Source organism: Melospiza georgiana, chromosome 8 (genome assembly GCF_028018845.1).
Source record: "Melospiza georgiana isolate bMelGeo1 chromosome 8, bMelGeo1.pri, whole genome shotgun sequence".
Lineage (NCBI taxonomy): Eukaryota > Metazoa > Chordata > Aves > Passeriformes > Passerellidae > Melospiza > Melospiza georgiana.
The window spans coordinates 17,791,286-17,818,045 of record NC_080437.1 but is presented as its reverse complement, the minus strand read 5'-3'; the positions used below and the strand labels follow the sequence as shown (position 1 = coordinate 17,818,045).

At 43.7% G+C, this 26,760-nt stretch overlaps 1 protein-coding gene across 2 annotated transcripts in view; it reads left to right on the top strand.

Annotated features, from left to right (window-relative positions):
• Positions 1-26,760, top strand: part of TLL2 (tolloid like 2) — an 85,452-nt gene that overhangs the window by 53,842 nt on the left and 4,850 nt on the right. For both annotated transcript variants that reach the window (XM_058028858.1, XM_058028859.1), the window contains 12 exons: positions 2,731-2,855; positions 6,633-6,748; positions 8,649-8,751; positions 11,526-11,642; positions 15,064-15,209; positions 16,138-16,333; positions 19,625-19,750; positions 21,485-21,645; positions 22,990-23,170; positions 24,463-24,588; positions 25,389-25,516; positions 26,323-26,536. In XM_058028858.1, the coding sequence (XP_057884841.1) occupies positions 2,731-2,855; positions 6,633-6,748; positions 8,649-8,751; positions 11,526-11,642; positions 15,064-15,209; positions 16,138-16,333; positions 19,625-19,750; positions 21,485-21,645; positions 22,990-23,170; positions 24,463-24,588; positions 25,389-25,516; positions 26,323-26,536 (1,739 nt within the window). The remainder of the gene's footprint in view (positions 1-2,730; positions 2,856-6,632; positions 6,749-8,648; positions 8,752-11,525; positions 11,643-15,063; positions 15,210-16,137; positions 16,334-19,624; positions 19,751-21,484; positions 21,646-22,989; positions 23,171-24,462; positions 24,589-25,388; positions 25,517-26,322; positions 26,537-26,760) is intronic.

Sequence of the window (26,760 nt, the reverse complement as noted above, 5' to 3'; positions counted from 1 at the left end):
CCTTACAACACATAGCAGCAATCTAAACTAAATGTTGCTGTATCATGAAACAATTTCTTTTACAGCTGTCAAGATGTAAAAAAGGCAACTTAACAAGAAGAAAGTCTAAACCTTTACAAAGCCCTAAGCAAGTAGCTGGTTACCTTAATTCAGTGAGTGGCTTGCTAGTAGACATGACAGCAGAGTCTGGAGTTACAAAACATGACCTCTGCGAAGCTCCTGTTTAAATGAGGGTGTAGGTAGCACTGCCTCCATGCCCAGGAGGCACATCTTGTGTTTGCAATGCACTGTCCTAATCCTGCACAAGATATACATGGATCCTCCACAGGTTTTACTGCATGAAGAGTCATGCTGTCTCTCTTCTGCACGTGGAGATATAAGGTGGGCGCCTGCAGCTGGCTCCTTAACCTGCCTTGAATATCTCCTTCCTTGAGTGCTGCTTAGGCACCTCTATTTATTACCCTGTCTCCTGGGACATGAATGTTTAGCATCTGTTGAGGTCAGTTGATAATTTCATAGCATTGGCCTGGCACTTTGCATGGTCAGGGTGCTGTGCAGATGCTACTGACTTGTGTGAGTCTCCTGTCAGACTCTGTTGTTCTTAGCTGGTAGGAATGGTGGGGTGTTTGCTTGGCTTACGCTGCATTGGGCAACTAATGCGTGTTCTGCCTGTGCCTGGACAGCAAGAGAATGGGGCATCCAGGATTCATGGGTTCTTCTCCTACCTCTGGGAGGGGAGTTTAGATGTTTTATTCAAGCATTTATTCAAGCATTTATTCTGGTGTTATACTTCCTGAGCTGCTCTGTTTAATGATGTCTGTTGTTTATTAACTTTTGAGTCTAAGTATTTGCACTTTTAGAGACACTCACCAAATGTGCAACTTTACGTACCAAATGTTTCTAAGCAGATGAGGTTTAAGTGGACAGTATGAGACTTCTGGGACTTGTGTGGCTTGGGCCAGACAGATTCTCCTATTCTTGCTTCCTTTGATGGTAAAATGAGAGAAACTGTACTTACTGCTCTGTAGTTGAGAGTCATGTTCAGCAATTCACATGAAAGGAGAAAAAATTCAATTGGAGGAAAAAGCAAAACCAAAAATCTTACTGCCTCAGCACAGAGTACAGCCTTCTAGAAGAAAATGTGTTTGGCAGGTAGCAAGGGTAATTTGAAGTTGTGTGGGTTGTTTGTGTTGTCTGAGCAGTGCCTGAGGTACATACTACGTGCAGAAAGCTGAGGGCTGTGAGTGCACAGTTGCGAGGGCTGGAATGGGAAAAAGAATCAAAACTTTGCATGTGCAAGTGGTGGTTTTTCTATTAAACTCTGTCATTCTTCCCTGGTTGAGCTTGGAGATCTGCAGAAAGCATTTCAGAGGCCACAGAAGTATGTCCCTGCCAAATGCTGGGTTCTTCTATGAACTCCTGAGGAGGCTTGAAAATTTACTGTGAGCAAATTGATCTGTTTCTATGCTTGTGGTGTTTCTGGAATTGGAGAATTTATTTTCAATACATAAACTTAAATAAATTCAGCCCAAGGCATGCAATTGGCATTTAGAATAACAAACTGACTTTATAAATTGAAATTTGCGGGACTCACCTCAGATCTTGTAAGTATTGGTTTTGGTGCTGATCAGGAATTTTTCTACTGCTGAAAAAATGCCAACGTCTCCCATGCAACAGCTGATTCCAGTTTTCAAAACAGATTAAATTCCTTTCCCTCTATTTCTTTCTTCAGTTTGAATATTTACAAAACAATTTCCCCCTTCCCTCCCCACCTCTGACCTGGGCAGCACTAAAATTATTGCTTCTGCCCTGATTTCCCATTGGGCTCTCTGGACAGTTGTATCCTGTCCTTCAGAAAGAGCAGTCTGCCTCACTGAGCTGATGCTGAAGGTAAAGCTCAGTGTTAGCCTTGGCATTCCCAAGCCTGTTTGGCATTCAGGGGTGCAGTGAAAGGTTCCTGTGGACTGGACGGCCTGGCTGCAAGAGCTTGGATTTTGCCAACCTGGAGCTGAGGTTTCTGATTCCCTCCCTCCTTCCCTACAGTCCTAATGCTCCCTTGGGGTCTCTTTTTGTGTGCAAGCTCTTGCTTGGCTACATGGACTGCATTTTGATAGAAGTGAGGCCTGAGCTTAAATCCTTCACTGGACTGAGATCAGAAGTGCAGTGAAGAGCTCCTGAGTGTGAAGCACATGGAAGAAATAGTAGCAAGTGAAAAGAGGTAGAGACAAGTGGAGTTACTAGCTTGGAAACTCATACAGAACAAAGGTAGAGCACATGATCTTTTCCTCTTGTCTGTGGCAGCCACAGACACTGCCAGCCCAACCCCATCTACTACTGGGAAAACTCCCCTTCCTCTGCTTCTTTGGCTTAAACGCCAGATCTGTACTCCAGCTGAGCCAGATGTGCCATGAACTGTCTGCAGCAATATTTCATTGCTTTTTGTGATTTATGGCAAGGAATGTGCTACCTCAAACAGAGGCAGCAGCAATTTTGAGATATCCAAGAGGAATTTGGCTTGGCAGACTTGCTTGTACATTTGGAAGCTGTCTGCTATAGTGAGCAGGCTGTCTTGAGATAGTTAGCAGTTATTAGAAGCTGAACCACTACTGCTTGTTAGCACGGGATATATGGTATGGGGGATGGGTGTGGGAGGCCTGCCAGCTCTGCTTTCTGTTCACTGTGTCACTTTCCCTCCTTCGCTGCTCTGTGTGTATCTGCTCTTCCCTTCAGAGGGGTTTTCCTCGACACCATCCTTCCCCGTCGAGACGACAACGGGGTGCGGCCTACCATCGGTCAGCGTGTGCGCCTGAGCCAGGGGGACATCGCCCAGGCAAGGAAGCTGTACAAGTGCCCAGGTAAATATGGCCTGGCAGGTGGAGCCTGCTTCACCACAGACACACGGCTTATGTGCAGAGCATTGGAGTTCAAGAGCCCAGCCTTTGAGGAAAGAGACTTGGGAAACACAGGCTATCAAATGCTTTGGGCTGGAGCCGTGGGGGAGAAGAGAACATGCCTAAGATGTGTCTCCTGTTGGTACTTTGCCAGGATTCTTGTTGGGTTTAGGGCTTCAGATTGCTCCAGTGTAGACTCTATTTGTAGAAAATTGAACTGATGTACAAGGCTATGGACAGAGTGGAGACTAGAAGTTAGCAAAATGGTGGAAAGATGTCTGGTAGACTGAGGCCCTGGAAAGTGGCGGATAGTTGGTGTGCAAATCCACGGTTTTTCTGTATCCAACTAGAGGTCAGAAAGTATGAGTCCGTAAGGGTCTAGAATGAATTCTGAGGGCTTCGGGGTCTATATGTTTGAAGATTACTGCTTTTATCTTATAATGGGTGGTATAACTTGTAGGTCTGTTAGTTCTAATTAATTTTTTTTCTTTTTACCTCATAATTACATTTTTCTTTTTACACTCATCATTATCTCTAAATTGATTTTGGTTGAATAAAATGTTGTTCTTGCAAAATTATCTCATGGATTACTCTAGGGGTTCATTTGTTTTGCACTATGTTTTTTTGTTGGAGTCAAACTTAATCCAACCAGGCTTTTCATTCCCATAGCTAGAAGAATCAATTACAGATTTAGATTTCTCAAGGCAAGCTGAAAAGCCACTTTGGCCTGAGGTACTAACTAAAAGCTACAAAGCAACTTTCTTTAAAATGAGGACTCTTCTGTGAGTCTCAAGTTTTCAATTTGTGAAGTAGAACTTTTCCTACTTTTTTTTTTTTTTTTTTCACAAAGCTTTACCAGAGGTTATTGCAGTTCAGAACATATTAGGCAGGAAACTAATTAGAGATTTAAGCCTACTAAACTTTTTTTTTTCAAATACCTGTTGTTCTGCTTTTTCTTTTTCCTTAAGATTTTTACACAAGTTGCATCTTAGGAGAAGAGGTGCAATATATTTAATGACTGTGACATCTTCTTCTGCTGTTTGAATCTGTAAAGTTTTGGAAAGTTTTCTTCCTCTGCAAAATACAAAGCAAAGGGGTTCAAAACCAAAGGACTTCATCTGTGTGTTCCAGCAGGGTCTGAATGAGACTTGAGGATGAAGACACTTTGTTCAGCAGGCAAGCTGAGGATTTTAGGGTAAAATGCAGCAACATAATTCAGAAGTTGAGTGGCAGATGGCTTCCCTTTTACAAAGAGAGTCTCCGTCTGAGAATACCTAATAATATCTCCCAAAAAAAGTGCTAGTATGGTGGAGGATGAGTTACAGGCATGCACTGGAATCAGCCAGAACAACTGCTGTGTCTGTTGTGAGAAACTGGGCTCTCCAGCTCATTAGACTGGAGCTCATGTGCCTGCTGCACTTAGGGCTTGCTTAGCTTGTCCATTCTAAAACCCTGCTGGTCTAAATTGCTCTTAATTCCTCAAAGCTTATACCTGCTGGGTTAAAGTTGGTGCCAAGCTAGGTGAAATGAAATGAAATTCACTGAAGGAATTTCTGGAAGGCAATCTCAGTCTGCTACAGAGTAGTTAATGCTAGATTTGCTATGGCTGCACAGTTGAGGATTTGATGACTACAGTGACTACAAAAGCTTTAAAACAGCTCATCCTGCTGTCTAATGCTGTGCTAAAGGAGGCTTGTGTAGCTGTGCTAATTGTGCAGGAATGGTTAAACAGTAAATTGAGAATGGTCTTGCATTATATAATTTTCTCCAGTTCTCTGGGCATTTTCAAAAGGATACAGTGTACCAGTAGCCAGCTGATGAGCTGTAAGTGCCTGTCACCCAACTGCTTCATTTACAAATGAGTTCTGAAGCATTCACCTTACTGCTTTGCTTTTCACCTCTGTTCCTTTCTACCTGCTCAGTTTCTCAGATCCCAGAAGTGCTGAACAGTTCTTTCTTGGACTTCTTGTCTTCTTTGCTACTAAGTGGAGTACAGTTATATTGCTTTTTAGGGTGCTCTGCAAGAGGTTGTGGTCTCTCCACAAAGATGCATTGCTCACTGGTGTGCTTCCCCTGCTCTGCACTTTACTCCATGCTGCAAGGCCAGCCTGGCACAGGGGCTGGGGAGGCAGAGAGTTAGATAGGTATGCTTTCATATTTCAGCAATATAGTCTTTGCAAGTAGACACAATAGTACCTGTTCATAATTATAGGGTCTTGCCAGTCATTGTGTAATTACACTCTGGGAGAATAAAATCTGGCCTGTTGGGAACCTTCACTTTGGCTCATCTGAGGGTAATAATCTCCTATCACTATGCTCATGTTGTGCACGTTTCCTCTGATTTTGAGCTACCTTTATAGTTTCATATTTGTTTAAATAGATTTTTGAGCAGAAAAAAAGAACATTTATTTATCCTGGTGAGTTGTGGATTGGAATCTCCTATTTATTTAAAAAAAAATAAAAAGCTCCTTTCTGTGTCCCCACATTCCTTCATCTAGTCTGATCTGCTAAGCTGTGGACCAAACTTCCTTAGGGAAATTAAGAAATTGCAGATTAGGTAACTCCTTCTCCCCTGCTTGAACATATTACACTTTTTTCAATGGAACCTGTCTCTTTTCACCTCCAACTGCGCACCCCGCCCATCTAAATGTAATCATGGCTGCAAAATTACCCTGTGATAGCATCAAGCAGAGGAACAACCCCTGGCATTTCCATGAGAAAGGGAAGGCCTTGTGGATCTTTCAAAGCACTGCTGCTCAGTCAGGGATTTTTGGGGGCTGCCTTGCCATCTCTGAGGAAACAGAGTTCCAGGTCCAGTGGAGCTTTAGGTTGTGAAACTGGAAAAACAACTGGGAAGCAGACAAGCCACGGTCCCTGCTCCTTGCAATTGGCATTTGGATGTGTCTGGTGGGCACTGTCAAGGGAATGGGAGCCTTGATATTTGTGGTCCTCCCACCCAGCCAGCCAGGTGCTCTGCAGGTGTGGATGGTCCTTGTTCCAGCTCAGCCATCCTGTCTCAGAGAGCAGAACTACAGTAGTCACAGCTTTTCCAGATGTTGGAAGCTGCAGTTCCCTAAAGGATCATATGCATGTGCATATTCTTTGCTTCCCAAAAGTCACTCTGGGATCTACATTTCATCAACTGCAGCAGGCCACAGAACAGGAAGTTGAAGAGCAGTGGACTGCTGTGCTCATATTTTGTTCTGTGCAGTGTGGTGGTCAGGAAGGTGCTGGGCAGCTGAAACATGAAGGTGATGGGACTTGTCCTGCTTTTGTGTTGGATGTTTTAAGCCCAAAAAAGAAAATTTACAATGGTAACTAAGGAGAATTTCATTGAGCAGCTTGTAATGAAGTGAAAACAGATTTGCTAGCAGCAGTATGGGGTTGTGAAGTGGGATGGGGTTAATACTTTGCATTTGATTAGTGAATGAGATATTCCTCAACTGAAACGTGAAAGTGCTGGCATGTGGAAGGGTGATGAAGGAAGAAGGGTTCTTCTTTAGTAGCTGTTTCATATGTCCTGGCACTGATCACCTTCTATCCCAGAAATTCTGACAAATTTCACACCACCCTTTGGCAAGGCTTCAGGTGGTCAGTGACCTCTGGCCAGTACCATGAATGAGCCCTGTTGGAGTGCCAGCCACCAGCCTGCACGCAGCAGCCATGAGCAGTCAGTTTGGTAGACCCTGATGTCTTTCAGAGTCACTCCTTTTTGATAGGATTTTTTCCCCTCTCCTGCAGCTTGTGGAGAGACCTTGCAAGATTCAACAGGTAATTTCTCAGCCCCTGGCTTTCCAAATGGCTACCCCTCCTATTCCCACTGTGTCTGGAGGATCTCGGTGACCCCAGGAGAGAAGGTAGGTGCCACAGCAGCGCAAGGTATACTCTGCACTTCCCTCTTGTGAGATTTTGCCTGTGATGACAGTGTTAGAACCTGCCAGATCTCTGCATGTCTGGTGTGCAGGAATGGAGCCTGGAAAGGCTCCTGAGCACCACTCAGGAGAGAGCTGGAGTCAGGAATATGTGATTTTGAGAAGTGGTGATGCTGGAGCAGAGCCCCTCACATATCTGGGCTGTGTGTTGATCTCTGATCCTCCCTCTCAGTTTGAGACTAAACCCTGCATGGACATTTCCTGCCACCTGTTAGATTTGGCAAGCACACATTCCAAAGCCAGTCAGATGAGTTAGATAAAATGTGCTGCAATCTGGGGTCCTGAAGGGAGCTGAGGAGCCGTGAGTGACATCCGTGGCCTGCCCCTGTCATGCAGGCATAATGTCCCTGTCAGGGCACTCCCACTTCCCGCCTGGAAATGCCAAGCCCCGCTGCACATCAATCACCCACCCTGTCCACCTTCCTCCCAGCTCCTTTTGTTTTATTGATCTTGCTGTAGAAATGAAATCTTTCCTTAATCCAGCAACACCAGCCCTTCAGGCCTGTCACGCCATGGCAGGCTGCAGGAATGAGCAGCCCCCTCCTTGGCAGAGTGACTTTGCTGAGGATCACCCTGCAGACACGCTTAAGGCTCACGCTCGGACCGAGACGCGCAGAGCTCGTTTGTTTTGCAGCAGCTGCCGGGCTCCAGGACCTGTTTCTGTCACCTGCAAGCCCAGTCCCATGCCATGCTGAGCTCCTGCCACCAGCTGCAGGGAGAGCATCGCTGGGGCAGGAGGGCCAAGAGCTGTCCAGGTTTGACAACCGTAGCACTGAGAGTTTCCTGGTGTCAATCTACTGTAAACGCTCCCTTTGCTTCTCAGCCTCTTCAGAGTTGTGTCAGGAAGGACCCAGCGTCTAATTAATGCTGAACCACTAGTGTTGAAAAAGGAAATAAAGAATTGATTTCAGATTAAATGCTTCAATTTACCTGTTCAATTCAATGCAGTGGTTGGTGCAAATTATTGCACTTAGGTGTTAGCTCAGAACAGATACTGGGCTTATAGCATTCATCTGCATAGAAAGAGATTAATCTCCTTTTGCTGTCTAAAGTCAGAATAATGCAAAACTCTGAAAAAAAAGTGAGTGACATCATTACAACTGCACTCTGCACACCCAACCAGTGCTTTGGAGGAGAACATCCATTTTAACGTAAAGACATTTCTGTGACTATGTTCAGATTCTGGATGTAAATTAATTACATGGGTCAAATCTCGCCAGAAAAAAAAGACAAGTACATGCTAATGGTGACCTCCCAGACCAGGACCAGTGATCCATCTTAGAGAGGAAGGAAATTAAAATAACATTTTAATGCCAAGTTCTGTTTGTTAAAGCCACTGAATGTGATTGCATCACAGTGATGATGTGAGTTTGATGGTCAGAATGTGGAACCTAATTAGCAAAATTTGATACTTCTTACACATATCATTTATATTCAGGTATAGACCCCAAATATGTGTGGTTTGTGACAATGTCTTTCTCTATGATTTTCACATTACTCAAAACCAAAAGGTTTAATTTTAAAAATCTGAACTGGGCTTTTTTTAAAGTAACATTTTAGTAACTGAAAAGTATTGAATTTGAATTACAGAATTGATAGTAAGGGGCTCTCTGCTGTCGTATACTGTCATGATTTCATTGAAACACCTTGAGAAGCCTTTCTTTGAGAAAAGGTGGTGTACAAATCCTGCAAACAGCCCAGTTGTCTTGCCGTGCATACTCACTTAGGCAGCGCTGTAGTGAAAATGAAACATAAAGCAACCTGTAGAGTCTTCTCTTTAAAGTAACTCCCTCCCCAAAGGAAAATGTGCACTCTCTCCTTTCAGATCATGTTAAATTTCACATCGATGGACTTATTTAAAAGTCGCCTTTGCTGGTATGATTATGTGGAGGTGCGCGATGGCTACTGGAGGAAGGCTCCGTTACTGGGTGAGTAGCTGTCTCATTTTAATTGCATTTTGTGTATTCTGCTTGATGCTTTGGAGAGTGGGTGGGGAAAACAAACAGAAACAAACTTTCCTTTACTTGGAAGGATCCTAGGTCCTGCTTGTGCGCTGGCCATCCCACAGTGTCTCCATCCAGAGATGTCGGTGTGCTGTATTCACTCCCAGTGATCCATGCTCCAAGCCCTGTGGTCACAAAGACTTTATTCCTTCCTTTTCCAGCTTGAGAAATGAGGCAGGGAGGGAAGTGAGCCAGGGCCCTGGCTGGGACTAAAAATGTAGTCTCTGGAGTTTTGTTATTGCTCTTTCTTAAGTCCAGGGAAGAACTGTCAGGCAGTGAGAATGAAGCAGCTGCACAGCTCCTGACCCACGCTCCTGCCATTATTTCTCATGAATCTGTGTTTACAAATACACAGTATTTGTACTTTGAGCCTCTGTAGTCCTAGCAGGGAACTTGCTAGACCATGCCATGCCAAGTTGTGCAAGGACTCCGCTCTGCTTTTGCTCCCAGAGATCTCTACGAAGTGCAGCTCTTCTGTGTCCTCCCTGTTTCTCTGCCTCCTGCTGTCATAACTGCAAGTCTGCTGTCACCCTGATTGGTTCAAGAGTCCCACCTGGTTTGCCACTGCCTCTGATCCTGACCTCATCCTCTAAGCTCAGTGTCCCAAACATGAAACATGGCACTATGACAGCCCTTTCTGCCTAAAGGGAAAGAAGCAATCAAGTTGGGCATCATCCCCTGCTCTGTTAGAGGTGCTGCAGCACACGACTGGGCTAGTGAGCATTGGGTCAGAGGCTTTAGGGAGTTTTGGGTGCTCTTCTTGGCCCTACTGGACATCCTAGTTCTTGTACCAGGTGAGGTGCTGAGGCTGAAGCCATGCTGCTTCCCAGGTTTCAGTGGGCCTCCCTTTCAGGGCAGTTGGCAGCTGGTTTTACTCTTTACTGCCTATTTTGGGGTTGGCAGCACATACTGCTGTTCTCTGCTGCATATGTGTCAGGTAACATTGCTCCAGCAGCTGCAACTTAGCTCCTCATTTGTTGTTTTTTTTCTGCTGAGTAATTTAAATGTACTTCAGAAGCCGAGCACCTCCCTGTCCCCCTAGTGCAGGTGGACTTGGGAGTGTTTCCATCTGGAAGGAGACGCTGCGTGAGTGGCCGTGGTTCCCGCATGGGGCTGAGCCCATGAAATTAGGTCAGAGAGGCAGACAGACGGCAATTCAGCAGGGGGTGAGGAGGGGGATTACTGTGAATTGTGAAAGCACAGGCTTCTTGTGGAGAGAAAAAATACATGTGTGCTGCATATTTTCCCAGGGAAGTGTGTGAAAACCCAGCCTTTAAATGGTGTATAACTTTTTATGAATGGGCCCTTTATCACACTCTGAGGAGCTTGCTCATTCTCGTTCCTCATCTGTGTTTCCTCTTCTTGACACCCTTGTTAAACTCGAAGCCTAAATCCAGGAGGAAGTTGCTCAGTGACCCTAGAGGAAGAAGCTTTGCAGTGCTGATGCTGTTTTTAGCATCCCCTTTGGGAGTGGAGCTGGGGGATGCTGTTGATATGCTTCAGGGCTGTCACACTGCTCCAACAGCACTGGGCAGGTTTGGGGCACAATTATAGCTGAGTGAAGCTGGGTCCAAGATAATATTTGGATGGGTGACTCTGCAAGGAAAAAAAACTGGTGGTGAAACTGCTATTCCCAGCCAGTTAATGGGAAATATGATGCTGTCTTGAAGGTGAGGCACTAACCAGGTTTGTACCCACAGGAAGTTGCTCAAACATGCCTTTGCTTGGTGTTGGGAGGCCAGGATCCCTATCACTGCTGTCCTGACTGAATTCAACCTGAAGAATTGCTCTTTGCCTCTGTCAGATTCCGACTGGAATTCAGTTAGACAGGGCGCCAAGACCATGTTGAATTCAGTGTATAGCCCTGCTGGTGTGAGCTGAAGTGAAAAACCATGTTTGCTCTGTGCAAGCCCCTGACCCAAGTGCACGTCCCTGCCTATCAGTGCAAACTTGGTGCTTGTTCTGTTTCTGTGAGGAACTTCTGGCTTCAAAATAGGAGCACCAAATTTGGGTTGTTGAGGTTGTCCAGGCTGCAGATGCCATCTGCAGTTGTTCTGTTTCAGGATTCATTCCTACTGGCAAAATTTGGGAGTTTACCAGAGCTGGTACATGCCAGAAAGCTCAAAGCTAGGGCAGTCATGGAGCAAAATGGCTCCTGGTGTCTTTCTCTTGAAAGAAATTAAATGACTGCTGAAGCTTAACTGGGATTTGTTGAACAGAGAATGAAATAAGTGATTATTCTCATCAGCATGGCCATGTCCTGCCCTTGGTTTGACTTGGAGTACTTGCTCCTGGGTGCAAAGTGCTGAAGGAGTTTTCAAGACTTAGCAGGTGGAAAGGACATTCCCTAATGCCACATCTCTAGAAGGACAGGGGGATGCTTCCCCACCATGGTAGTGCTCAATTACGTGATCAAGACAATTTGAATTTACCAGGGCAATAGAGACTTCATCCGTAACTGGATTCTGCTTCCAGCTGAAGAGAACTTTATTTCACTTAATAATGAAAAAGAATATGAATTAATGAAGGGGGGACACAGAAACTTTTTCAATAGCACAGCTAATGGGAGTGAAAGGTATTTACACAAGCACACTCCTTTACCAAAGACTCTTTGCTTGCCAGGGTCACAGGTGCCCATTATGCTGTGCTGTCCCTCAGGAGATTGTAGAGATCTTTATTGTCACTTTCTTGCCTTCTAGGTAGATTTTGTGGTGACAAGATTCCTGAACCAGTAATCTCCACGGACAGCAGGCTGTGGATCGAGTTCCGGAGCAGCAGTAACATCCTGGGCAAAGGCTTCTTTGTGCTCTATGAAGGTGCAACCCTTAGACACAAGTCTGCATCGTAGGGAGCAGATGGAACATGATGCAGGGCTTTATGGGATCAGCAGAAGTTCTGCTGCAATGTGTGGTTAGATACAGCTATGCCTTTGTTTTCATGGGAATTGCCAGATTTTGTGGCTTGTTTCAGTAGACAAGGCATGAATTTTCCAACTGTATTATCACATTTTGAGGTGCACAACAAGATAGAAACACAAAGCAATAGCTTCCATATTTAGGCTAGGTTCTGTTTGATCTAACCAGCCCCTGCAAGCAGCAGTGTATGGAGCAAGAGTTTATTTCAGTATTTTAACAGGCAAAGTTCTGTTTGGGATCATACATTTTATATCACTTAATATAGATTGTCTTGGGGTGGTTTTGTTTGTTTGGTTGTGATTTTTTTTCTCAAATTCAAAGATTAGTCTTTTGTTTCTCCTTTGTATGTTTTACTTCTGGAAAATTGGAAATTAGCATTTCAGATCTTCTACAGGTCAGGTATTTTAGAAACTTGCATAGCACTGAGATGATGAAACCACTTCAGTGGAGGAACAATACTACCACAGTCATTAAAAATCAATAACTACCCTTTTCCATATATGCTTGGGTTTTTTTTGCAGTAATGATTCTAAAATGTTTTAAAAGCTCTCATTGTTTTCTGGGCAGCAGGCATTTTTTTTAGAAATACCAGTGTTGTCAACAGTGTTGAGGTTGACTGTATTGATACCAACATTGCATCATCTTTCTTCAGCCACAGGAACAAGCATAGTGCTGGAAGCCCAGTGCCCAAGTGTCCCATAAACTCATGAATAATGATGCTAACAGAGGGAAGTGAAACAAACATGGGACTGTTGGGGAAGTGCAAATAAAGCATATGAGGATTTCACAGCAGTTTGGGGCTAACAATCTGTTTCACAGGAGAAATATCTGGTTTCTGCAGGAATTGTTGCCCCAGAGACAGAAGTAGCTTGCCTGATGTTGGGTTTTTTTAAACATCTCTCCTGAAAAGCAGCTGTTGCCTGGAGCATGTGGTTTGTAACACCCCTTTTATGGTAGTTTGTTGGAATCGGAAGTGATCAAATTAATGTGTATGGCATCATCCTTCATATTGCTAAATGGTATTGGAAGAAAAAAAATTTACATTGGCTGCATTCCAAAATCACTTTGCAAAGTGACTTTGTTTTCCCTTCACAATTTCCCATATTTCCTGTTGATTAATAAGTGTTCCCTAAAGATTCAGTAAATATGAGCTTACTTCACTTGATTTTTGAATAGAGCAACTGAAGGTAGAATGTGCATCTAGTGGTCAAACAAACTCCAAGTTCATGTTTTCCTGCCTCTTCAGGAATGGCTTTTTACATAACCCTTTCCTGCAAGAAATTTCCCATTGTAAGGCTGCCAAATCCATGGCTTTGCCTGAGAGCAAGCACAGAGTATGACTGGGGTAAACCAGCTTGTACTGCAGACACAGTGATGGCTCATTGCACAGGTTCATTCTTATCTCTGGATGATGAAGGGAATGCTTACGCACTGGATATCTCAGCCTCCTCTTGTCAGAACAGCAGGTAGAGAGATTATCTACATGTCTCTCCATAATTTATTTGCTGAAATAGGAGATTTTCCAAAAGTCTTCTTTAATCCCTATTTCCCTCTTAGGCAAGTTCTGATAATGTCTGGTTTCTTTTGCCCTTTGCAAAGTGGCTTGCTCAGGTGTTTTGTGACTTCTGTGCTTAGGCAATAAATATAGCTTTTATTTCCAGGGGGGATAGCATATAATTGTTTAATTTTCTATCAATTTTTGTCGAAAATCTTTCTCTGATGCTGTAAGTTCTTCTTTTTCTTTTGACCTCCTCCCTCAAATTTAGCACTACTTCTCTATCTCCTGCTTTAGTGACAGTGTATATGAATGCTCATGCATCTAACTTTTCTGGAAACTGTGGGTGAGGACGGACTTTTGGGCTTGGATTCCTCCAAGTCTTGGCCCTAAAGTTTTCAGAGGATGGGAGGAAAGAGGCAGAAGCATGCAGCCACATGACGGTAGAGTTACTTGATCCTAAATGACAGTTTATGTAGTGAAAGTGTCCTCTTAGTTCAGTCTGTTCCCTTTCTTTCATGAGATTTAAGAAGGGAAGATGTTCGTGGATTTGCCCTGCAGCACTGCTGACAGCCCTGAATGTGCCATCATTACCATCTTCTCCATGGATGTTCTTTCTTTCCATTCTGCAGTAAGGCTCTTCCAAGTATAGTTGACACTCAGCTGTATGTCAGTGTGAACTTCAGCAGTGGATAGAGAAAATATTATTTGTTGGCTGTCAATTTCATGGCTCTTAGAAAAAAAAGTCCTCTGCTCTTGACGGCCTCTTTCTGTTGGGTGGGGGAGAGTTATTTAAAGGGTCCTTCAGAGGTTTTCTCAAGCACCGCTGGTAGCAATGAATAGATGAGCTCAAATTGAACTCTCAATTGTGCTCTGCAGCTGGATTTTTGGGTGCAACTTTTTGGTGGTGCTTCAGTACTGATTCTGTAAGACGGAGGTTAGCTGCACTAATGAAACACTGCTTTTAACTGGGTTACATTAGCAGCTTACAGTGCAAGACCAAGACAGTGTTACCCAATGCAGGACACTGCGTGGAGACCCATATCTGAGTTGCAATGCAGTGCCTTGTGGGGAGAAGCCAGAGGTGAGGATGGTTGACATCTGGCAGGTGTGATTGCAGTAGCATCTCTCTTGTACTTTCTGCTGGTGCTTTTTGTTTCCTTGACTTTAGGCACAGCCAAAACATTCATGTGTTTTGTAGATGTGTGTTGTGCATCATGGGTAACACAGGTTTTAGCCTGTGATCTTGATCTTGCTTTCATTTCTTACATAGTCTTGCAGACAATTTTGCTGAGCTGCTGTCTTCAAGATATTCACTAGTTTTCTATTAAACTAGATTTCCATTAAATTTTCTATTTTGTTATTTAAACTTAATCTTATATTTGGCAGTAAAACTTTATTTTTCATGCACAGCAGTCAGCCTGATGGTCTGGCGGTGAACAGCTCAAGTTGTGCTTGTTAATATTGCCATCGTGTGGCTGGATTAGATTTGCAATTTCTCTCCTCTCCCACACCCTCACCCCCAGCTTTTCTTGGTTCTTAGTGCTGGTAGCAGGTTTTAAGGAGATTTGAAGGTGAGCAGGAGTATGAATAACACAAATGTATAAAAATTCTCTGTCCCAGTGAGCTCGCCTTCTGAGGACATTAGGACAGCAAAGTAGGAGACACTGTTATGAGACAAAATATTGAAAACATCTATGACTTGTGTGATGCCTTTGTATAGCAAGCAATACTGAAACAGATTTGATGAGAAAGGTGTGTATGGAGTGGGCTTTACCTGGAGACAAACTTGCAATCTCATGGGTTTGCTGTTTGTTTTTTATGAAGCTATTTGCGGTGGAGAAATACACAAAGATGCTGGCCAGATCCAATCTCCCAATTACCCAGATGACTACAGACCTTCCAAAGAGTGTATCTGGAAGATCACAGTTTCTGAGGGTTTTCACATAGGAATCACATTCCAAGCCTTTGAGGTGAGAAATATCATTGCATATTATATTACAGGTATTATTTTGCCTCTACAAACCCTTTAAAATGAAGAAGAAAGTAATAATAACAACAATAATAATAGCAATAATAAAAAAATTGTTTGACTACTTCAGAGTACCGTCTACCTTACCAGACATTTGCTCAGAGATTTTGATTTTTGAAGTTTAAAATATGCTGAGTTTTCAAAAAATGTTACTCTAGACAGAAGGAATTAGAAGGAACTCAAAAGTGTTGATGATATTAGGGACTCATGAGTCCTTAAATTTTCACTCTGGTCAAATGGTCACAATCAAAAAAACCTCTAGTTGGTGTCACTGGGAATTGTCAGATTGCAGGATGTGACTCCCCAAAGGAACATTGTGTTCCCAGATGGCAGACAGACTTTGAAGAAGTCACACAAAGTTTTCTTCTGCTGGTTATAGGATATCTTACACTCTTAGCTACATGCCGGTGATCAGTCTCTGATTGCTGATGTTAAGTCACAGACAGGAGTGAGCAGGACCTTGGTTGGTGCCTAAATGTCATCCATCCCACAGGCTGCTGTGGCTTGTGTACACTCACCATGCTTGTCCTGTAAAGGGCTGACACTACAGCCTCACCATGGCTATTCCTTGAGCCTTTTGGTTTGCAGTTGTTCTGCTCTGTTTCTTACAGCTTCTCTTGCAGAAGCAGTTTGTAGATGGTCAGGGACTGGGTTTCACTGCAGGGTAGCCATGAAGCAGTGGCAGAACTGAGATGTGCCTAGGTTCAAACGCAATTTGAGCTGCAGAAGAGCTCCGTGGCAGCCACAGCAAGTACTTGACTGTAGCCAGTTGTTTGGGGAGCTGGTCTGTGGGCAAAGTCTAACTGTGTCAGTAGCCTGGCTGAGGAAATCTCACTGTGAGGTACAGACAGACACTTTTCCCACTGCAGGTTGAGTGGCACGATGCCTGCTCCTACGACTACCTGGAGATCCGAGACGGCCTCACTGAGCAGAGCCCCCTCCTTGGCCACTTCTGTGGCTACGAGAAGCCAGAAGACATCAAATCCAGCTCAAACAAAGTATGGATGAAGTTTGCATCTGATGCAACCATCAATAAAGCAGGCTTTGCAGCAAATTTCTTTAAAGGTATGTGATCTAATGACTCTCACAGTCAAAGCTGGGGATAATTAATCCCTTAAGCTACTGCCATCCACAAATCAATTCATTCCATCTATCAGTTCATACGTTATCATTCCATCCACTTGTACTTAGTATTTTTTTGAACAATTTGTTTGCAAATATTGAATTTATGTACAAATTGCTTTGAGACTGTAGAGGGGGTTGATGCTTAGGCAGAAACACCTCGTCCCTGATTAGGTCAGAAATAAACTCTGCTGGGCTGGTGTCAGCATAAATGTTGCACAGCTGGATGGAATGTCACCTCCATTTAGCCATAGCAGAGGACACTGACATTTTCAAACAAGTACTAATACTGCACAAGACGTGTTAAAAACAGTCTCTGCTTAAGTTCTATTCCAAAAGAAGCCTCTGGAGAGAAGACGAATGTAAGTGCAAGTAGAGTCCTTGTAAAAGAATACTGAGACCTTTAGGAGATTAGGAGATGAATGTATTTCCAAACTGAGATTCTCTTCAGGAAGATGTAAGACTAAGACTTTAAGTTTTTTTTAAGAGCTAGACCCTAGAAATGGTCCTTTACCAGGATGCTTAATAGAGGCAAGAAATATCTAACTGCTTGAGAAAATACCTGTGGAGCTGCTGGGGATCAGACGGTCATGTTTGTCTTAGGTTCAGTAGCACTTGTACAGAAATAATAGTTGCAATGCCAATATTTGGATTGCATAAGTTCTTTATTTATTTCTACCTTAACTTTTGTCTTGTATTAAGAGTATCATGGTCCATTTAGGTTTCTCAAATTTTCAGAGAATATACTCTGTGAAACTCTGTAAAACTTTATTTCATGAACTTAAGACTTAAAACAAACAAACATGTCAGGGCTCAATCCCCTTGGCTCAGACTAGTCCGTCCTATGAATTCACTTATTCACCATTCAAGGCATAAAATGTCATCATTTGTAACCCATAATTCTTAAACCATGCACTTAAGTGAAAAAAAAAAAGGTAAATAAAGTTTAATTCACAGATTATATTCACCCGTAAATTTGAGAGGTCTTAATGGACTGTGACAAAGAGTGATTGCAAGATCACTGGCAAATACTGTCACACTTGATCTCAGTCCCTGGACAGGTCTCACAGTACCTAGATTTCCTTGTTTAAGTTTCTCAGGTTGCATAAAGGCTCAGAGAATATTTCTTTCTAAAGATATTTTGGCCCTTTCTGGAGTGAACAGTGCAGGCTGAGTGTGGCAGAGATGTCTTTCAAGAGTAGCACTACATGGAGACACAGCACATCCTTCTCTAAAATCTGAGTTTCACCTACAATTTTGTAGGGGAAGAAAGTTAAACACCTGAACCTGAAGTGCTTTCTCTGCAATGCAGATAGGCAGAAATAAATTAGTTTCTTTTTTTTTTTTTTTAATGTAAAAATGTGTGAACTTGTACATTTATGCAATTGGAGACACAGGTATTTTCTGTGGAGTTTTTGCTGGCGGACTAGATTTTTCAGTGTCTGCTTGAATTGTTCATATTTGAATCAGAAACCATGTAGCTTGTGGTTACAGCATTTTTGATTAGAGCATTTTTAAGTCCATGCCAGTAAATTCAGCTGAGGAGCAAAGTGGTTTTGCCTGAACCAACCATCACGGTAGTCATAGCTGCACAATTTCTAGCCAGCTTGTATCGTGGGCAGAGCTGATATCTGTGTGCAAAAGCTGTGTAGACACATGTACAGGCTGCATGTGGAGCTTCAAGCTGGAATCTGAAGTCTGCAGTCTCTACCTCCATATCCAGGGGGATTGAGAGACACTCTGTGAGCAAAGAGACCAAATTAGATGGCTCTGCAGGCACTCTTCAGACTGCTTCTCACAACTGATTGAGCAATGGGTAAGCTTTGCCTTAATGAATAAGGAAAGGAATAGAGCTTCAATTAAATGTCTTACAACACTGAAAGAAAATAACTTAGCCTAAAAAATCAGAGTTAAGGATGGAATTGAATGCTATGCTTTGTGAGACCATGCAATGGTAATGTCTAAGTTTTCAGAGAAAATAAAGCTGCAATCAGAGGGTAAGCCATTGGTCACACCCAAGATGCATTGCCAGGAAGATATGGACAGCAATTAGCTCGTGCCCACCCAGTCAGGTAATCCTGGATACCTTCAGGGTTATTCTTGTTAGTTGTCGTCATTTAGGCAACAAATTGTTTGTATCATTGAAGCCTATTTTTATATGGTTGAAGTGTTAGTTCATCTACCTGGAGCAGGGGAGAAGAATGAGAAGAAGCAGCAGGGTCATGTACTGCTTTGGCTCCCCATCCCCTCCTGCCTTTGCATACCCATGGCTTTGCTGAAGGGGCTGAGTGTAACTTGTAGGGGTACAAGGCAGGGGGAGAAGGGCTTGGAGTGAAGCTGAGCCAACAAAGGGAAGCAGAAAGATGTTTTCTCTAAGTGTTTTAACATATTTGTTTTCAGTTTTGGTTTCCTCATACCTAAATCAGCACTCAAATATTTATATTAATTGGCAGTAAATTATGTTAAATTCCCCAGAATTGAGTCTGTTTGAACAGAACAGTAATTGGTGGACCCAGAACTTTTTTGCTCTTATTCTTCCTGTTTTCTTCCTCATTCCATGGGAGTGGCAGGCCAGGGAATGATCCAACAGCAAGATGGGAGTTTGGCTGCTAGCTGAGGTTAACCCACCACAGCTATGTTAATAAAACCGTCTATTAAGGGATGCATGTGGAATCAGGGGTCAGGGTGAGAAGCCAGGGCCTATCTTTGTATTAAAATGTCAGTTCAGGTTGTTGAGATGTGATTGAAGAACCTGACTTCAGAGTCTAGGACAGCAAGATTCATGTGCCTGTGAAAAGACAAATACTGGCATGTCCTGCCAGCTCCTTTGCAGCACCCTGTTCCGTGGGGTATCACCTCCCTCAGCTCCATTACTGTGTGGGCCATAGTGGGTTGCTTCCTGGTAGCTCAAGTTACTCAAGAGGGTGAGGAATTGAAAACAAACAATTCAAAGCCAAAAAATGGCATATGAGAACAAAAGGCAGTGAAGTCTTTACAGTGTTTTCCTGCTTGTGTCTAGCAAAAGCACTGTTGGCAAGTAGCAGTAATGGCAGTCCTTAATGGTTCTGGTGTTAGAAGTATTTCAGCACTTGTGAGCTCTGCTGCAGTGCCTGCTCCACAGCCTTGGCTCAGCAGTCAGGACTCTGTTCCTTCTGTCCAGAAGGGTTGCATGAGGAATATCAGGGTGTTTGGGTGGTCAGGAAAGTGCTACTTGCTCTGGTTTTCTCCTGACAGAGATGGATGAGTGTTCTCTGCCGGACAATGGTGGGTGTGAGCAGCACTGTGAGAACACACTGGGCAGTTACAAATGCACCTGTGAGCCTGGCTATGAGTTGACAGCTGATAAAAAGAGCTGTGAAGGTAAGTAACCCACAGATTGAGCCACCTGACTCTAGGAGAAGTACTACAGCTATAAATGGAATTTAACAGTGTTGGTGTGATTTTCCTTACCCCTCCATCCTCTTTGTTTCACTTTATTTTGCCCCAATAGATATTTTTGGTTTTGTTAAAATCTTACATTAAGAAACAAGTTTTGTTCAGGGTTCAAAAAACCCTGAAAATGCTTTGATTTATACTGCTAATCATCCCTAAAGCCAGTTGACCTTCATGGCCAGAGATTGCTGTTCAGACGAGATCTCCCACAGTGCAACATGATGGAGGCAGGCATTACAACCTTACCATTGAGTGGCCCAAAAGTGTTTAAATCAAACACTGAATTTATTTGTTTTTCATAAAGGAATTTACTTCATATAATAAAATATCAATGTTGTGTCTGCATGCAAATCATGCTTTTCCACACTGAAGAGAATTTTCCTCCCTTCCTCTTTTATGAAGAAAAAACCTCCATGTCTATAATAGAAGGTGTTTGTGTCAGCTTTCTAGAGAGTTAATCTCATGCAACAAGTGTTGCTTCTACCAACAATATAGTTGTTGGTGTGCTGAAAATCCATCCACTGTTCTTGTCTCAAAACTCTGTCTGTAGGGACATTTGGGGAGCTCCACATGCTATCAGTGTGCTCTCAACATCACCTGGTTTGCCCTGCCTTCTGCTTTGGTCAAACTGTTTGGGTAAGAGTGCTGTTGACTTGGTGAGGGCAGTCAGGTGTGTGCAAAAGGCTTCTGAAAGCTTTTTTTTTTCTCCATAATCCCTCACAATTTTAGCAAGCCAGTTGCTAAATTGCTATAACTTGGGAGGGTTTTTTCTGAACTTCATTCTTAACCTCCTATTTTAAACTTCATTTGTGGGCAAAACAGAAGGGATAGTCTTTGAAATCGTAGCAATATACATCAGAGTAAATTGCTTTTTTTTTCTCCAAAACCACTTGCTTGCTACTCTATTAGTATTGAAGCTGCTCCCTTGGGTTAGGGTTAGTCCTCTTAATGCAAAATGATGCTGGGAACAAGACACAGAAAGCTTTTATCCCTGTGGGTTTTGATGATGTGGCTATATCTCATTATTCTCAAGAAACAGCAAGGTAAAAAAATGCTTTGTTGCAAATAGAATTTTGCAGCAAATTGAGATTTACTCCTTTGAGGTAATAGTCCTGCCCTCCCACAAGAGGATGAAGTTGAGATGTCTTAAATTTTTAAAGGCTGTGGGATAATACAGCTAAGTCTTGACTTTGCCTTCAACTTTCCCTAGAGAAGATGCAATCCAAATATAATAAACCACTGAAGAGTTGACAGAAATGTCTTCCCTATGATTCCATTATCTTGTAATTGTTCCATTACTAATAAGCTTAAAATAGTAAGGTTTGTAGCACTGAGTGTGGGTGAATTTACCAAGCTGGGCTTTACAGCCATGTTGTGCATGTCAAGTCAACTGATTCACAGAAAACCCAAGGAGGGAGATTAAAAAGGAAATTAAGTCTTACCTGTTGGCTCTCAGGGCCATAGCCTCACTGGGAGGTGATTTACTGCAGGTGAAGTTTCTGTCTTCTTCACACTTCCCAGCATTTTAAGCCTGTTCTGGAGGCTGGGGTTTGAAATGTGCCACCCGCCAGGATCTGGTTCATTTGCTAGTTAGCACTGTGGCCCAATCTGTGTGTGTGAACAGAACCAAGTAAAACTTGTGTTCATTTATTGCCTCTCCAGCTGCCTGTGGGGGCTTCATCACCAAGCTCAATGGGACCATTACTAGCCCTGGATGGCCCAAGGAATATCCTACTAACAAAAACTGCGTCTGGCAGGTGGTAGCTCCAGCCCAGTACCGGATCTCTCTGCAGTTCGAAGTGTTTGAGCTGGAAGGCAATGATGTACGTAACCAGTCCCTGCATCTCAGAGGTGGGACTACTGGCTAAATCAGAACTGGATAAACCCTTGGGGTACAAGGAGGAGGAGGCTCTGTCTTACTGGTGGAGCTCCTGGTTGTTTTCCCACCCTCAATGTAAATATAACAATAACAGTGACTCTTCTCCTTGAAGTCTGGATTTGCTTTCTCTATGGAGTGGAAGGATTAAAGCTGTTCTATTATAAGTGGGTGCAATGGTTTAACCCAATCTGGCAACTAAGCACCACACAACTGCTCACTCTCTTTCCTCCATGGAGAGGAATGGGGGAGAGAATCAGAAAGGTAAAAGTGAGAGAAACTCATGAGTTGAGTTTAATAGATAAAGCAAAAGCCACTCATGCAAGCAAAGAAAAATGAGGAATTAGTTCACTACTTCCCATGGGCAGGCAGGTGTTCAGCCATCTTCAGGAGATCCAGGCTCCATCACACATAGTAGTTACTGGGGAATACAGACAATGTCACTCCAAATGTCTCCCCTTCCTGCTTCTTCTCTCTACTCACCCCCACTTTATATACTAGGTATGATCTCTTGTGGTATGCAATATCCATTTGTTCAGTGAGGATCAGCTGTCCTGGCCATGTCCCCTCCCAGCTCCCTGAGCACCCCCAGCCTCCTCACTGGTGGAGCAGTACAAGAAGCAAAAAAAGGTCTTGACTCCATGCAACTCCTGCTCAGCAGTAACAAAATGTCTTGATATTATCAAGCCTCTTCTCAGCACAAATCCAAAACACAGCCCAGTGCCAGTCACCGTGAAGAAAATTTAATCTAGCCCGGCCAAAACCAGCACAATGGGCTTATTTTCTCTACTAGTTTTGCATAATTGTAGGTATTTTCCATCCCTAATAGGTATCCCGCCTCCCACCTCTCCTTTGCTGCTTTTGCAGGAAAATAGTTGGAAATAAACAATGAGTTCTTCAATGCTAAAGGAAGTAACAGCAAAAGAGTGTGTTCTCTGCCATGCACGGTAAAGTTTGAGCAAAGCACTCAGGTCTGCATTTCCCTGCTGTAAATGGGGCACTTCCATAATTCAAGAGGCTGCTAAAGTTCATTCAACTCTGTCAGGTTCTTGGATAAAGTGGAAATAATTACTTTTGCTAAATTCACTGAACCTTTCCTCTTTTGAAAAAGGCACCCATCATTTAAGTTCAGGGCAGCAAGTGAAGGGGTGAGAAAACTGACAGAGGAGATTTTTGGCAAGTTAGGAATGTATTTGAGTACAAGGCTGTTTCTGTTCCTTCTCTGTCCCCTTCCTCTGAAATGCTCTGTTCCAAGGCCACAGATCTAAGAAATCTCTTCCTCTCTTGGCAGGTCTGTAAATATGACTATGTTGAGGTTCGTAGTGAGCTGGCTTCTGATTCCAAGCTACATGGCAAATTCTGTGGCTCAGAGAAGCCTGAAGTAATCACATCATATGGCAACAACATGAGACTGGAGTTCAAATCTGACAACACGGTCTCCAAGAAAGGCTTTAAAGTTCACTACTTCTCTGGTATGTGGCTGTATTCTTTCATTTGCTTACCTGTCTCCTCTGACTGAACCTCATGGTTTTGGTGAATTTTCTTCGACATCCTGTCAGAGCCTGACCTGGTTCATTAAATCTAAAAGTGTGGTTGCTCTGTTCTGTGTTACCTTCATCTTGGGTTCTCAGTGCAGTGTATGGTCCAGTTTCGTAGTGTGGTTTCAGCAAGATGGATGAGTTCCATCAATGCCTCCAGTCCTTCAACAGCAGGAAGCAATGTGGAACCTAACCCTGGAAATTGTTTCTGTCCCTAGAAGATTAGAGGAAAGCTTTTTCCTCTGAAACTAGAAGATTTCGAAAATTTCCAGTTGTGTTCTATATAGCAATCATTCCCGTGAAAGCAGCATGTACTAGTGGAAGTTTTTCATCCTGTTCTCAGTCCTTTGTCAGTGATGTACCTTGTTGGCAGGCAGTTCTGGAGGTTACCTGTATGTCATTTGGAAGCAGAAATTCAATTTCGTTGCGTCTCTCCAGCAGAGGCCTAGGAGTATTAATGCTTTTGAGGAGAATGATCAGAAAAAACAGCCTTGAATTAGGACAGGTGCAGAGTAGAATCAGGACTAAGGGTTTGACTTAATAAATTGTACAGGAGGAAGGATGAGGTGGGTATGATTCATCTAGAAATACGTTTGGGAGTGAGGAGACAGATTAATTTAATGAGATCTAGGGAGAGCATTATCCCAAGAAAAAGTAGAGATAAACTTCTCATGCATTAAAGTGGACTGGAAACCATGAGCAGATCCTATGCTCAGAAAGTGAGACTGAGGAAAGCATAGTCCTGAACACACAGGAGTCAAGATCCACTGGGACATATTTCAGCTTTAGGGAGCAGCTCATACTTTAGATCTTCTTCATCAGCTGGCTGTTTGTGCTCAGACAGAGCTATTTAGAAATGGTGGCTCACTAGAGCACATAAGAATGTGAAAATATGAAGTAGATTTTTATCTCAGCTAGTGAATTTGTTTGATGATTTTCCTGGGCTCTGTTGTTAAGGAATGAGATGCTGCTCTAGGTTTCTTTTAGACAGGAGTGTTTTACCAATAACTTATATTATAGAATAGAACACATTTGTGATACATCTTATGGAATGTGAGGCAGTTGAAGAGAATAGGATCTGGGCTGAAAAGCTGACTGGACTAATCCAGCAGTATAGTTGGAGGTTTGCATTGCTATCTACCAGCCTGGGTATGGGGCTCTCAGCTGGTGACTGTGGTAGGTTGTGTCACTGTTAACTCAGTATTTGTTGGTTTGATCCTGCCCAGACAAGGATGAATGCTCCAAAGACAATGGTGGTTGCCAGCACGAATGTATCAACACCTTTGGGAGCTATATGTGCCAGTGCAGAAATGGCTTCGTGCTGCATGAAAACGGCCATGACTGTAAAGAAGGTAAAGTCCCCACTCCCGCCCTCAGGAATGCCAAGGTACTCCAAACACTGTTTGGTTTACCTGTGCTGAAAGGAAGTTTGTACAGCTTACCAGGCAAGGGCAGTGAAAAAGCCCTAGCTAGCTGCAAAACTGTCTAGAAATAGGACCATTCCCATTCCCCAGTCTTGCTCTCTATATGCCCACAGGGAACAGACAGGGTGGAGAGAGAAATTTGACTTGTGAAAGGAGCAGTTGTGGGACATCATCATTAGACTGGTCACTGCTGCTTCATTTAATTATTGTGTTTGAGTCAAAAGAGAAAGGATGGGCTGATCTAACCACTTGCTGGTGCCAAAACTACCTTTCTTCCTGCACCACTGTCCCTGCTGTGTGCTCCCATGGCTTTCCTGTATATGGTTTAGGGTCCTTGTCTGACCTCTCCATGAGCTGATAAAGCTCTCCAAATTGGCAAAACAAGGCAAGGCTAGATAGCACCGGAGCCAGCACTGTGGAGGGGTTGACATTATGGCCCTGGCAACAGGGCAGATGAGGTGAAGGAGCAGGAGAGTAGATTAGGGTGTGAGGACATAGGTTAGGTTAATGAGGCCCAGGAGAGTGAGATGGTCCCTTTCCCCATCACCAGGGAATAAGTACAGGACAACCCCACCAGAACTATGGAGTAATAGTAAAAGGTCTTGTTTGGTGACTGAAGTCTTCCATATCTCTGCCCTGCAGAGGGTCTCAGTGGGCAGAGAGGACCATGTGGGACACTGCAGGGTTGCCATGTGAGACTTGCCCCAATGCAATTTCTCTCTCCCAAGCTGGTTGTGAGCACAAGCTGAGTGGTGCAGAGGGAATGATGAGCAGTCCCAACTGGCCTGACAAGTATCCCAGCCGGAAAGAGTGCACCTGGGACATCTCTGCAACACCTGGCCACCGAGTGAAAGTAGTGAGTAGCCAGAGAGCGGGCGTGTGAGGCAAGAAGCAGACTGGGTTGTGAGCAGCTGAAGTGACTCCCCACCACCACTGTGTGAGTGGGAGGCTGATGCCCTCAGGTCCTGTTTGAGGCTCTTGGAGGAGAGTTTTCTGGGAGGCTGCCCTGGCTTGCAGAAGGGCAGATCTCAGAGGGACACAAGGCAGAGGAGAGGCAGCTTGGAGGAGGCTCCAGCAGATGACAGCTGTAGAGGATTTCCCTCCATGAACAGATGGCATAAATGCCCTCCCACCCCTACCCCTCCTTGTGAGCCACTCTCTTGGGGCCATTTCTATATAAGGTGGTGGCTGAGCCAGCCCCCAGCCCCTCTGAGGGAGAGGTGTCAGGCCCATTTTACATCATGCCCTGATGCAAATGGTAGGACATGCCCAAAGCTGTGCAGATGGCCCATATGTTGGGGGAAATAATCCCTGTGCTGAGTGGAAGTGATGTTACAGAACTGCCCTTCTGGTGTGCTGGGCAGAATTTCCAGCCAGAAAAATAAGTGTTATAAGGCTTGGAGTTGATAACTGTTGTCATGCACCCATGTGAGGCAGCAAGGCTGAGGCAACACAGCACACTGATATGGAATTCTGATCTTTGCCACCTTGAAATCACTCTTCTCTGAAAGCAAATTATTCTGTTTTAGTGTATGGGGAGAGTGGGACACATGTACCATTTGATCTGTTTCTCACTTGGCATTTCACTGTATGCTAAATAGTCAGATTTACTGTCTTAATTCTCCATATTAACTGTCTTAATTCTCCATATTCTTGCTCTAGACCTTCAATGAGTTTGAGATTGAGCAGCACCAAGAATGTGCCTATGACCACTTAGAAGTGTATGATGGGCCCAACAGCAAGTCACCTGTCCTTGGGCGCTTCTGTGGCAGCAAGAAACCAGACCCTGTAGTGGCTTCTACCAACAAGATGTTCCTCAGGTTTTACTCTGATGCTTCTGTGCAAAGGAGAGGTTTCCAGGCAAAGCACAGCACAGGTAAGCTGGTTGCCTGCCAATACCCCAGTGCCAAAGATGTCATCAAGTCTCACTACATTTTTTACTAGGTAAAAACAGACATACCTTGCTCCTAAATAAGCTAGGTTTTAAGTGGTGTACATTCAGTTCCCAGACTGCTGCCAGTGTCATACCATAAATACCAGCACCCATAACAGCTCCAAATTCTCTTGGTATTGGACATTCCTGTTCAGGCTCTTTTGTTA